General features: G+C 41.9%; 1 protein-coding gene across 6 annotated transcripts in view; it reads right to left on the reverse strand.

Moving 5' to 3' along the window:
- Positions 1 to 6,682: 6,682 nt before the first annotated feature.
- The window catches only part of NPNT (nephronectin), an 81,871-nt gene continuing 75,554 nt past the window's right edge, over positions 6,683 to 12,999 (reverse strand). For 4 of the 6 annotated variants that reach the window (XM_039255624.1, XM_039255623.1, XM_039255628.1 and 1 more), the window contains 2 exons: positions 9,811 to 10,067; positions 7,589 to 8,433 (listed from right to left, as the gene is read on the reverse strand). In XM_039255624.1, coding sequence (XP_039111555.1) covers positions 8,323 to 8,433; positions 9,811 to 10,067 — 368 coding nt within the window. In that variant the 3' untranslated portion in view covers positions 7,589 to 8,322. Of the gene's footprint in view, positions 6,960 to 7,588; positions 8,434 to 9,810; positions 10,068 to 12,999 lie in introns of those variants that run through there. The other 2 variants (XM_039255627.1, XM_039255629.1) reach the window with 2 other exon arrangements.

The following is a 12,999-nucleotide window of genomic DNA, read 5'->3' on the forward strand; positions in this document are numbered from 1 at the left end:
TCAGTAGTTTGTGTCCAAGACTCTGTCCATGTGAACTAGGTTTTCTTATTTGTTGGCATAAAATTGTTCAGAGTATTTTAATCCTTTCTATTTCTGTAAGATCAGTGATAATGTCCTCTCTCATTTTGATTTTATTAATTTAAATCTTTTTTTCTTGTTCAGTCTAGCTAAATGTTTATAAATTTTGTTCATCTTGTCAAAGAACCCATTTATAGTATAATTCATTTTCTATATTATTTTTCTGTTCATTTTTTCAAATGCCCAAATCTTTATTTCTTTTCTTCTATTTATTATGATTTAATTTGCTCTTCTTTTTTCTAGTTTTATAAGGTTGAAGTTTACATTATTGATTTGACTTCTTTTTTAATATAGGCATTTATATAAGCAGTGCTTTAGTTGTATTCCATAAGTTTGGGCATATTGTATTTTCATTTTTATTAGTTTGAAAATACCACTTTTTCCATGATTTCTTCTTTTAGCCATTGATTATGAGCATGTTATTTAATTTCCATATATTTGTGAATTTCCCAAATTTCCTTCTGTTACTAATTTCTAATTTCATTCCCTTGTGGTTGAATGATATATTTTGTGTAATTTCAGTACTTTTATTGATACTATTTTATGGCCTAACTTATAGTCTGTCAACACCTCTATGCACCTGAGAAAAATGTATATTCTTGAGTTGTTGGGCAGAACGTTCTATAGATGCATGTTAGGTCTGGTTGGTTGATAGAACTTTTCAAGTCTTCTCTTTCCTCGTTGATCTTAAGTCCAGTTGTTTTCTCCTTATTGAAACTTTATCTTTCTGTTCCACAGAGTGGATAATCTCAGCTGATTTCTTTTCAAGTTGACTTATTCTTTCTCCTGCTAGCTCAGACCTGCTGTTGAATATCTTAGTGAATTCTTCATTTTAGTAATAGGACTCATTATTATGTCCTTTTAAAATATCGTCTATTTATTGTTATTCTCTATTTGTTGAGACCCAAAAGTTTCTTGAAAGAGAAAAGGCACTGGAATTTAATAAATTTTTGCAAATGCAGACCTTGTAACCATGGAACTTTAGACCTTCTAAGCATGGAACTTTAGTTATAGTCTAGTGGTTAACATTAACAGATACAGAGGCCCCCGGCTCCTCAGTGTATTATCATTAATTTGTTACTCAAATTGGACCCCAGAACTTAGTAGCCATCATCTTTTGAGCTGGTTAGAAGTACAGAATCTCAAGTACCACTCCAGATACACTGAATCAGAAGCTGCATTTCAACAAGATCCTTAGGTGATTCCCATGCACATTGGGGTTTAAAAAGTGGTGGCCAAAAGTCCTGGGACCCACCATGCTTTCAGATCCTTCAAGGTCCCATACACTACTTTTCAGAATAGTAGTTTTTCATTTATTTTATATGACTTGATAAATGTCCATCTTCCTCTCCAGAGTACAAACCCATAAGGAGAAATCTGCTTGCTACTGTACACCAGAGTCACATACAGAGTTAAGTGCTATAAAATCTGTCTCGTAAATCAGTGAAGTGGACCCTGGAATCTCATACTTAGCTGCTTTCTCCAATCCCTCACCTCAAATAGGTTTTGGAAGAGGTTTATCTTTTTTTTTTTTTTTAATGTTTATTTCTTATTGAGACAGAGAGAAATAGAGCATGAGTAGAGAAGGGGAAGAGAGAGAGGGAGACACAGAATCCAAAGCAGGATCCAGACTCTGAGCTGTCAGCACAGAGCCGGACGTGGGGCTCAAACTCCCGAAGTGTGAGATCATGACCTGAGCCAAAGTCAGATGCTTAACTGACTGAGCCACCCAGGTGCCCTGAGATTTATCTTCTTAATTAACCTACTCAGAAAACCTAAGGTTTTTTTTTTGGATCTCCTAGGGATGATTAGGAAGGATCTCTGAAATAAGGAAATATCTCTGAGAGAAGAAAACTAGTTTTTCTTTACTTTTTGCTTAAAGTATGTACTTATCCAAACTTTGAGTTTCTCGGCTGATAAGACTTCTCTGAGTATTAGAAAGAAAGAAGCCATTGAGCATATTTTTATAATTCTGCAGAATGAAACTTTTGGCTGACTTTTTAAAATAGTAGTTGAAATACAATGTTACATTAATTTCAGGTGTACAGCAATGATTTGACAATTCTGTACCCTACGCTATGCTCATTACAAGGATTCCTACCATTCGTCACCGTACAACCCTATTAGGATACCAGTGACTATATTCCATATTCTGTAACTTTTATCCCCGTGACTTATTCATTCCATGGCTGGGAGTCTGGATCACCCTTCCACTTCACCCACTTTGCCCATCCCTACCTCTCCTCTGGCACCATCACTTCTCTGTGTTTATGAGTCTGATTCTGCTTTTTGTTTGTTTAGTCGCTTGTTTTCTATAGTACACATATAAGTGAAATCACAGTATTTGTCTCTGCCTTCCTTTCCCCCTCCCTTTTTTTTCCTTTTTATAGTTTTTATTTATTTTTGAGACACAGAGAGACAGAGCATGAGTGGGGGAGGGGCAGAGAGGAAGGGAGACACAGAATCTAAAACAGGCTCCAGGCTCTGAGCTGCCAGCAAAGAACCCGACGCGGGGCTCCAACCCACGAACCGTGAGATCATGACCTGATAAGTTTACTTATTTTGAGTGTGAGAGACTGTGCAAGTGGGAGAGAGACAGAGGGAGAAGAGAGAGAATCCCAAATGGGCTCTGCACTTTCAAATTTTTTAAATGTTTATTTTTGAGAGACAGTGAGAGCATGAGGGGTGTGTGTGTGTGTTTGTGTGTGTGTGTGTGTGTGTGTGTGTGTGTGTATGGCAGGGGTGTCTTGTTTTTTCCTTTGGAGCATATTTCTCTATTTCTACATTCTGCCTGACTTTCTGTGTTTCTAGAAGTTAGGCAGAACACCTGCTTCTAAACTTGAAGTAATGATTTGTGTATGGTCATCCCCTGTGTAGACTGTGTGTGCTCGGCAGGTGTGGCTGTGGCTGGAACCGTGGCTGCCATGGGCCAGGGGTCCCAGGGCACTTTGTGCTGGAGCCGCCCTGGTGGGATGGCCAGAGATGAAGTGGGCATGGGCTGGGCGACATCCCAGGGCTCTCCACACAGCGGGCGCCCTGGCAGGACAGCTGAAGCTGAAGTGGGTGTGAGCCAGTGTGTCTGAGGCTTTCTGCAGGGCGAGCTCCCTGGCTGGGCAGAGAGGTGTGGGCTGTGGGGTCCTGGGGTGCTCCGTGCATGGGGCATCCCAGCAAGTTGTCTGGGGGCCATGTGGTATGGGCCCAGAGTCTTCTGGGGTGCATTTTGCCTGTTACTTGGGTGACACAGCTGGGGCTGCAGTGAATGCTGACCGGGGGTGTCCTGCTGTGTGCTGTGCTGGGGCTGCCTTGAGGGCACTGGTGGTGGTGGTGTGGGCTGGGGCCCCGGGGCTCCCGAGGTCATAAGGTGGCCTGGGCACCTGGGCTGCTTTCATCCCTCCTATCAGTGTGAATGAGGAACGTCAGCTACACGTCCACCTGCCCCCTCTGACCTGGGGAGACTTTCAGCATCTCTTCCACCATTTGGCAACTAAGGCTGGATCTTTTGTTATTTTTTATTTAAATTCTAGTTAGTTAACATACAGTGTAATATTAGTTTTGGGTGTACAATTTAATGATTCAGTGCTTCCATACATCACCCAGTGCTCACCACAAGTGCCCTCCTAATCCCCATCAACTATTTCATCCATCCCCCCACCCACCTCCACTCTGGTAACTTATCAGTTTGTTCTCTATAGTTGAGCGTCTGTTTCTTGATTGGCCTCTTTTTTTCCCCATGATCATTTGTTTCTTAAATTCCACCTGTGAGTAAAACCATATGGTATTTGTCTTTCTCTGATTTATTTCACTTAGCATAAGATGCTCTAGCTCCGGGGTGCCTGGGTGGCTTAGTCGGTTAAGCGTCTGACTTTTGCTTAGGTCATGATCTCGCGGTTCGTGGGTTCGAGCCCTGAGTCGGGCTCTGTGCTGACTGCCAGCTCAGAGCCTGGAGACTGTTTCAGAGTCTATGACTCCCTCTCTCTCTGACCCTCCCCTGCTCACGCTGTCTCTCTCTCTCCTAGAAATAAAAACATTAAAAAAATTAAAAAAAAAAAAAAGATGCTCTAGCTCCATCCATGTCACTGTAAGTGGCAAGAGTTCATTCTTTTTCATGGCTGAATAATATTCCATTGTATATACATACCATATCTTCTTCATCCACTCAGTCTATAAACACTTGGGCTCTTTCCATAATTTGGCTATTGTTGACAATGCTGCTATAAACATTGGGGTGCATGTATCCCTCCAAATTAGTATTTTTGTATCCTTTGGGTAAATACCTAGTAGTGCAATTGCTGGGTCATTGGGTAGTTCTATTTTTAACTTTCTGGGGATCCTCCATACTGTTTTCCAGAGTGGCTGCACCAGTTTGCATTCCCACCAACAGTATAAGAGGGTTCCCCTTTCTCCACATCCTCCTCTAGGGCTGGATCTTTTGTATACTAGTTGCTCTTTTTTGTTCTGCTTTTTAAAGTTTATTTTTGAGAGAGGGAGAGAGAGGGAGAGAGAGAGAGAGGAGAGAGAGAGAGAGAGAGAGAGAGAAACACCAACACCAACACGAACAGGGGAGGGGCAGAGAGAGGGAGACTGAGAATTCCAAGCAGGCTCTGTGTGGTCAGTGCAGAGTCTGAGCTGGGGCTGGATATCACAAACTATGAGATCATGACCTGAGCTGAAATCAAGAGCCAGATGCTTTACCTGACTGAGCCACCCAGGTGCCCCTGCTAGCGGTTCTTTTAAACCCCAGCTTTTCCTCCGTGCCCTGCAACAGGGGATTTGTTCAGGGTCCCCCAGGACTAACCTCCTCCCTGCACTCCGCAGTGCCAGGGTGGGGGTTCCTTTCATTACCTTGCCAGGAAGACTTTTAATCCTGATTATTTCATTAGTTTTGTTTCCTTATAGTTGTTTTCTCCATCAGGAAAGGTTATTGGAACATGAGTCAAATACCACAAATCAACAAAACCAACACCAGTAGGAAAATAAAAGGCTTTACACTTGTAATTCCTATATATTTATATATAGTTTATCCTGCCTTCTTATAAAAAGGACGTGAGGCTAATGTTATGATGAAGTGAGCTACAAGAACACGTAACTAAAGCAATATGCTAAGGTCTGACATGCCCCGAGCATGCTGATGAAGAGGGTCTCCCATTCACAGCCTAGAAAGCATCCCGACAAGGGCAACATCTTTGTTCCCTCTCTTCCAGCAGTAGAAGGGGCTCTACGACAGATGGCATTCGTGAGACCTCCCGCTCCTCCTATATTCTCCCAACTAAAAACAAAACAAAACCATGACAGGCGATAGGTGTCATTAAGAGTGCTTTTATTTACAAAGAATCATTTTTATTTGGCTGTTTGGAAAACCACTAACATTTTTCACTTTAGAAAACATTAAATAATAAACAAGATGTTATACAGTACTTTGGATAACTTCTGTCAGTTTAGTGCAATGTAATATTGGCACCTAAAAGTGACATTTTCAACGATTTCCCCCTTTCCTCTTCGGTTGTGCAGTTATACGACCACAAAGGAAATGAATCATTAAAAATGGATCTAAAGCCACACCATCTGGCCCCTAGTCAAAGGCTCACTGATTTACGTCCCTGCTCCCATCCTGCCTCCACCAAGTGAAAGGACTAGAGATATTCTGTTGGTAATTTTTTTTTTAAACACAGGTGCATTTTGTGGAACTTGGGAGATTCCCATTGACCAATGAAGCCATCATAGCGGCTGGGGGAAGCAAGGATGCTGACAGGTGTTGAGCACAGCACTCTTTATCAGTGGCCAACTTGTCACACACGTTGCACAGAGAATGCACCACACAAAAAACTCTCTAACCTCTGTTCCTTGTTATGGTCTCTTTCAAAACCTGAAATATCATCCATTGAGCAACTAAAAGGGTTATACTTTTACCAAAAAAAGAAAAGAACCCTACCCCGTTAGGACACTATGGAGGTGGTAAAGTATCTGTCCGTCATACTCTTTTAAGAATATGGGTGTTTTTCCCCCACTGTTATAATCCCATTAGGTTTGCCTTAAAGGGAGAGATCTTTCAGTGAGCTCCACATTTGGTGGGCTTTTCCCCTTTTGATTCTCCTCCATTAGGAGGCTAAGAGGTAAATACCTAAATTAGATCCTGGCCTCGTCCAAATGACTCTGTTCTGAAGATTTTTGTTACCTAGGAATAGAATCAAGACATCTTTTGGAAGATTCTATAATCTGTCACTTTATCTTAATGTAAGAACATCTTTAACCATCTTAAATAAACACATTTTTATCTATTTTTAAAAAACCTTCAAAGAGGGTGAGGGAGAGAGAAAAAGGGAGAGAGAAAAAGGAGAGAAAGAAAAAAAGAGAAGAGATGGAGGGGGAGAGAGAAGAGACGGAGGGGGAGAGAGAAGAGACGGAGGGGGAGAGAGAGAAGAGACGGAGGGGGAGAGAGAGAAGAGACGGAGCGGGAGAGAGAGAGGAGACGGAGGGGGAGAGAGAGAAGAGATGGAGGGGGAGAGAGAGAAGAGACGGAGGGGGAGAGAGAGAAGAGACGGAGGGGGAGAGAGAGAAGAGATGGAGGCGGAGAGAGAGAAGAGAGGAGAGAGATTCACTTTCTTTCTTTCTTTTTTTTTTTAAACAAAGGATTCTAATTTAACAGTTGCCCCTGCCAGGAAACGTCCCCTCACACTCCCGTCTGGGCCCGTTTCCTCTTGTCCTATTCTTTGCGCACGTGGAGGACAGCTGGCCACCGTCCTCTCCGCCCCAGCCATCCACACACTTGAAAACCAGCAGGGATTTGCCCCTCAGTCGTCTCTTCTCCACACTGGATAATCCCAGTTCCTTTAATTTTTCATCATAGATCTTTTTTTCCAACCCTTTAATCATCTTTGTGATTCCTGGCAGAAACAGCAGAGAATATTGTGATTACTTAATCAGGAATGAAGGAAAAGCCTCAGGAGTTCATTGCCTCTTAAAAGCTGGGTGTTTTCTCACATAAAGGTAAAACCAGCAGGGAGGAAATGCAGTCGCGGGTGGGGGGTGGGGGGGTGGGTTCCCAGGTCTTCCTGCTCTAATGTGCGTGGGAGCCCCGTTTCCACACATCAGCGCATCCGGGCACAGGACCTGCGCCCTGCCCCGTTCTGAAAAGACGGCACAAGCGTTAGGAGTCAGACCTGCCTCTGTGTGTATGGATTTTAAAATCTGTATGAAACCCTGTCCCAACAGAGCCCTCCCCCTCACTCTTCCAGAAGCAGGATCTTTTCTCTGAAACAACCAGAACTTTTACAACATGTTTCGCAGATTACCAAAGAGAGCCATGTTATTATGGTAAAAACTGCTGGTTTTAAAGTATACCCTGGAACAGTGAGAGTCTTCTACACAAACATCAGCTTCTTGTCCACATGAATGGTTCGCTATCCCGTATAGTGATCAAACTCATGGCCGTCAAAAAACTCATCCCTCCACTACCACACCTGACATCTCTTCCCATTTTCTCTCGCTGCCAAAATAAGGTCTGGGAACTGGATGACATTTCACCGGGTATTTTTTAATTCAAGAGCTCACAAGCTGCCTTTTCCCTTGCAACTAGAGTCTGTATATATTAGGAACACGTAACTACTTAATATCAATAGCACATTTACACAAAACACAATACTACTAACGAGGGACGTGCCCACTCTACGTAATGTCTTCAAGAGAAAAATACAGATTAACGAGAATAAATGCATCTTGATACGTTACACACCCTTCTTTTATAAAGTGAATGGCAGTAAAAGCCAGAGTTCAGGTCAGGCCAGAGCTAACATGTGAAGGGGAGAAACCAATTTCACAGGCACATTGTACAACAACATTATCTTAGGGGAAGTCAATACTACTCGTGGTACAACACTGAACACATAACAGAATGGCCATTTGCACAGATTTCTTTTGCAATCTTCTCCCATGGTTTGCAACTAGGAACACCTTGTGACCAGGAGGAAGGATGGCACAGGTCACATGCCGGGGGCCTTCCTGAAAGACACACAGGATGGAAGGTAACACCGAAAGCTGGCGTGGACGTATCTACAGATGCCCCCCTATATCCCAAGGAGGGTGTCACTGTTCATTGGAATTGCACAAAAGCAGGCCAGCAAGGTGTGGGTCACCCACCAGACTTTCTCTTGACCCACTGACCTATTCTTCTCCTAGGCCTGATAAGAGGGAGGGGAGGGCAGGAGGTGAAGATTGGAAAAAGAAAAGAGCAACAGGGAGAGTTCAGTGCTAGTTCGGGAGTTGCTCGCGTTCTTCAGAGCAGTGGCCTTTTCTCAGGCTCACATCATCCAATCCAATCTCCCCAGTGTGGCCACGCCTTTTTTCACCTCTGAAGATGACCTAGGGAGAGAACGCACACCAGTCAAGCCTCTCCTCTGCCACTTCCCAATGCCCTCGCTTCACAAAATGAAAGGCAAACGTTCCCCAAAACCGAACAGCAAACTTACTCGACAGAAGGAAAGACTAGAACATAGCCAGGGTCGCCTGAGGCTTGCCTTTTGGCAGAAACTGAAATCCTCACTAAAGTGTTCATCAGACCACATGTTACGCTTTAAAAAGCCATTTTGAAGGACAGACTACTTCTGTTCAGGAATGTTTACGAAATGGACATTTTGTGAAAGATTACGAAGGTCAGAAGTAACAAATGAGACAGATATAAAGATGTAGAAATAAGAGCCAAAACTCTGCCTGAACGACCATAATCAGGCTGCCTATCCTGGACATTTGCGGTTTCCTCCTTGGGTTAGGCCGACTTTGTTGCCTAAAACAGACTCGGACCAAACACCACATTCCAATCACAGTGTTGTTTTACTTCCGTAAAGGACAAGAACTTTCTTGTATCTCATCTTCTATAGATCATCCTTGGTTTTTTAAAAACAGAAACCTTCCCATGCTATGATTTTTAAAACGACTTTGTTTCTCCAAACAATGTTACGCTTTTTTTTTTTTTTACAAGAGTAAAAGAAATCGAAGACTGATAAAAGCTGTATACATGGAGTCTGTTCCTTTTAACATAGTTTCTAGAAACTATGCCTATGGTCATCTATGCATAATCTCCTAATAGCAAGTTTTGTGAATAGAAGCATAAAGATTCTCTTCCAAATACATTATTTTGGTGGAATGCTATAGATCGTCTTATTGCTACCTATGACTTGATTACTTAAGATAAAATTTACGTATTGAGTCAAAGCTTTTCCCACATCCTGTCCTGAATAGGACCTCCCAAGCATATTGTTCTGGGTTTCCACCCAAGGCTGTTTAACTATGATCTCTGAGGCAAAGGAAAAAAATTAGACTTCAGAGAAATACTTCAAAAAAGAAAAAAGAAACACTTTAGGGTAACTCTGAAAAGTAAAGGAGTTGAAGAAAAAGGAAAAGCAGCAACAGTTAAGCTCAGCACCTCTGCTCTTTCAAGTTGCTGTTAACTTTTTTTTTTCTTTTTCAATTCCTGAGTTTTCTTCATTAAAAATAGGGGATTTTCACCAAGGATGGGGGGGGAGAGTGGCTGTGCTCAGAGGTTGCAATGAAGAACGTAAGAAGCAGTAAAAAGGGATTACAGGAAGAGGCAGTGAAGGAACAGAGCTCTCATATCCAGAAAAACACAAACCTTTGTGCCTGAATTAATGAAGGAAACATGGCTTTTTCAGATTCAGATCCTACAGTTCTCCTATGAAAGGAAAACTTCCCAGGCTATGCCTCCTTGTAGGTTCTACTTACGCTCTTGACGTCAGCCCCTCGCAAGGTGATCTGTGTGTGCCTCCAGCCATGGCCACCATTTCTTCCCCACAGGGCTGCTCCGTGGGCACCGTGTTTTCTCACAAACACCTGGAGTGCGCCGGAGTGCAGCCCAGTCACCTTGTGCCTGAACGACAGGCACAGGTCCCCTGAATGCATGAGGTGGCCGAGAGGTAGCACCAAGCGAGCGGCTTTTCCCCCTGGGCCTTTGGCTCCCGAGACTGTCAGATATTGTCCACCTGGAATGGGAAAAGCAGGGCTTTTGTGTGTATGTGCCGACATTCCTTTCTCGCACAGACAGCATGGAGGGCGAAACTCACATAAGCTTTACTTTGCAGAAACTGCAAGCTGGGGTAGTCACTTGTACAGAATTCCACATTTTGCAGAGGGGAGAAGATCAGACTAAATTCTGTGGCTTGTGTTTACAGAAAATACTTGGCTCATGGAGAGTACAAATTACGGCAAGGACACAGTGATTAGTAATCCTGACACTATGAATATTTTCTGTTGAGGATGAGCAGACATACACAGGTGGACACGAGCTCACCATCTCTTGATCTTCACCAATGTCTGACTCCATTGTCAAGCTGGCTGGCTGGTTGACTCTAAATTGCCAAAGAGAATTTCCTATGTGGATAATTAACCTCCAGGCAGTAGAGCAGATGGTGATCTAAAGGGACACTAGATCTGTTTATTCTCTTCTCTCCACTTTTTTTTTTTTTTTTTAATCTCTAAAGCAAGAAGGGTTCTTTGTAAAGGTCAGTTTTGCTATTTTTCTCACACGGGAGTACACCTAACCCCATGAAGATGCAGAGGTGTTCTGTAAACCTCTACATCTTGCTGGAGCATCAATTTTATTTGCAGGTAAGTAGTTTAAGACATGTTTATCTCAAAGCAAATCTGTATCATTATATATAATTAATATTAACTAATATATTACATATATATGTACACACAATATTAATTAAAAACTTTCACTTTGGACAAGTACTTTGATGATATCCTCAGATCCCTAGGGCTATAGAGTTCGCTTCGCCCTATTGTTAGAGTAACCGCAATGGGGTGGGGGAAGTTTAAGGAACAGTGAAGTGGGGTATATTGCTTCCCAAGAGAGGGGAAGTTGCAAGTAGTATTTGGAAACTCAGTCCATGTACAAATGACCCCCACCCACCCGGCTGTTTTATTACAGCCAACTGAAGAGGCACCTTGCGTTTCAGCACCAATTTATCCGTTAAGAAATACGTGGCTGGAATGTTGACCACATGTACTTGTTTTGGTAGAGATGCTACTTATTTCTCAGTTAAAAGATAACCATCCTTTCTTTGTTATGCTTAATCTGTGTAAGATATGATTATTTGGAGGATGTCCTATTCTTCAAGGGACATGTCTACTAAGTTCCTTAGTTCTTACTAAGTTCTACTAAGAGCATTCAAAGGACCAAATAGGCGATTGTCGTATACTTTGCCTGTGCCAGGCTCTTTAATGGGAACACCTTCAGCCCTGCTAACTGGTCTCTGAAGGGAGCACGAGTTTGGTTTGTCATACAGCTGCAGAAACTAAGGTTTGGAGAGGTGAAGGCACCCGAGGTGTCATCCAGCCAGCGAGGGGCAGGGCAACGGAGTGAGGTCAGAACTACCTGATCCCCTCCCTATGGAGCACTTGCTGCTCTCAGACTGGAATCAGTGGTTTACTGTCAGAACCGATCTTTCCCCCAAACTACCCCATTTTAAATTCCTGGCACATGATAGGGCTTTGATGTCATTTGTTAAATAAATGATGCTCCAAGAATACAGGAAAAACCTGTAGGGAAATAGGTCCTTGAGGCATGTACTTGACTCACCAAACGCACAGATTTCTTCTCTGCCCATCCTTGTGCCCTGCCAAATTAATCCAAACAAAATTTGGGGCCAAAACATTTAGATGGGGGTTAAATGTCTCCCCATAAGTCAGCTTTGAATCATCACAGGTATTTGGGTTAAGACTAAGATATAAGGTTATTACAGTTAACCTGAAAGTTTTAAGAAAACAAGGATTACCTTAAGACCCTGTGGAATGTTCGCTAATATCACTATGCCAGACGTCGCAGGCAAACAACCTCACAAACCAAAGGCATCCTGGTGAGAGTCAAGGAGTCCTTTTGTACAGGTATCTAAAACTACAGTGTAAATCATGGTGAGCGAGGCCACCATTGCTCTTCCTCTATAGAGCTGCTCTGGGGGAAAGAGGTTTTGGTTTTACATTAAAGGATTCTTTCCCTTTTTAATAAAAGGAAATGTTACAAGGGTGCAGTGGTAGCTAAGGGAAAAATGGATCTAGTATTCCAAAACAAGTTACCTATTAGATAAAAATCTTCTGATTCCAAAATACTGGCTTAAATAGAAAACTATATTAAACATCTTCATGGTTTCAATTTAAAGGGTCACAGTATCTAAGGTTTTTTCTTTTTTGAGAAATAATAAATGCTGCAAAACTTGCCAAAAAAGTTAGATGATAAAATTTGAATGTACTTATTTGTAACTCTACTTGCTTGTGCCTTTACAACTTACCTTTACAAAGACAGCAACATGATGTCCATTACCTTAACTATTAAGTGCGGCCAAAAAAAAAAAAAATGAGGGGGTGTTTTACTTAGAAGTCATGGCCTCATTGAGAAACCAGCCCAGCTTGAAAACTAAGATCATTACAGTTTGCTGGGATTTATCTCTCAAATACAAAGACCTTAATTTTTTGTTTTTTTACACAGAAGTAATACAGTAATGTGTACTGTAGAAAAATAGTACAAAAGCAGAGAGAAAATTTAAATAAGCCATGATCCTAAAAGCCAGAGATAATTACTAATATTTTAACTTTGAACATTCTCCTATGGAAATATGTGAACACTAATGCACATGAATATGAACATTTTTTCCAGTGTAATAACTTTTTTTCATGAAATATATAAGCCATTTTCTATGTCAACAAATAGACATTTTTCATAGCTCTAAGCATATCATTAATAATTTAGCCAATTTCTTAGCGAAGAGCATTTAAGTTTCAAATTTAAGAATTTTTTAATAATTTCAGGTTTTTATTTAAATTCTAGTTAGTTCACATACAGTATTAGTTTCAGGAGCAGAGCTTAATGATTCATCACTTACATCCATGCTCATCCTAGCAGAAAACAGTAAGATG

The sequence above is a fragment of the Hyaena hyaena genome, unplaced genomic scaffold (assembly GCF_003009895.1).
Source record: "Hyaena hyaena isolate Hyena2069 unplaced genomic scaffold, ASM300989v1 scaffold_535, whole genome shotgun sequence".
NCBI lineage: Eukaryota > Metazoa > Chordata > Mammalia > Carnivora > Hyaenidae > Hyaena > Hyaena hyaena.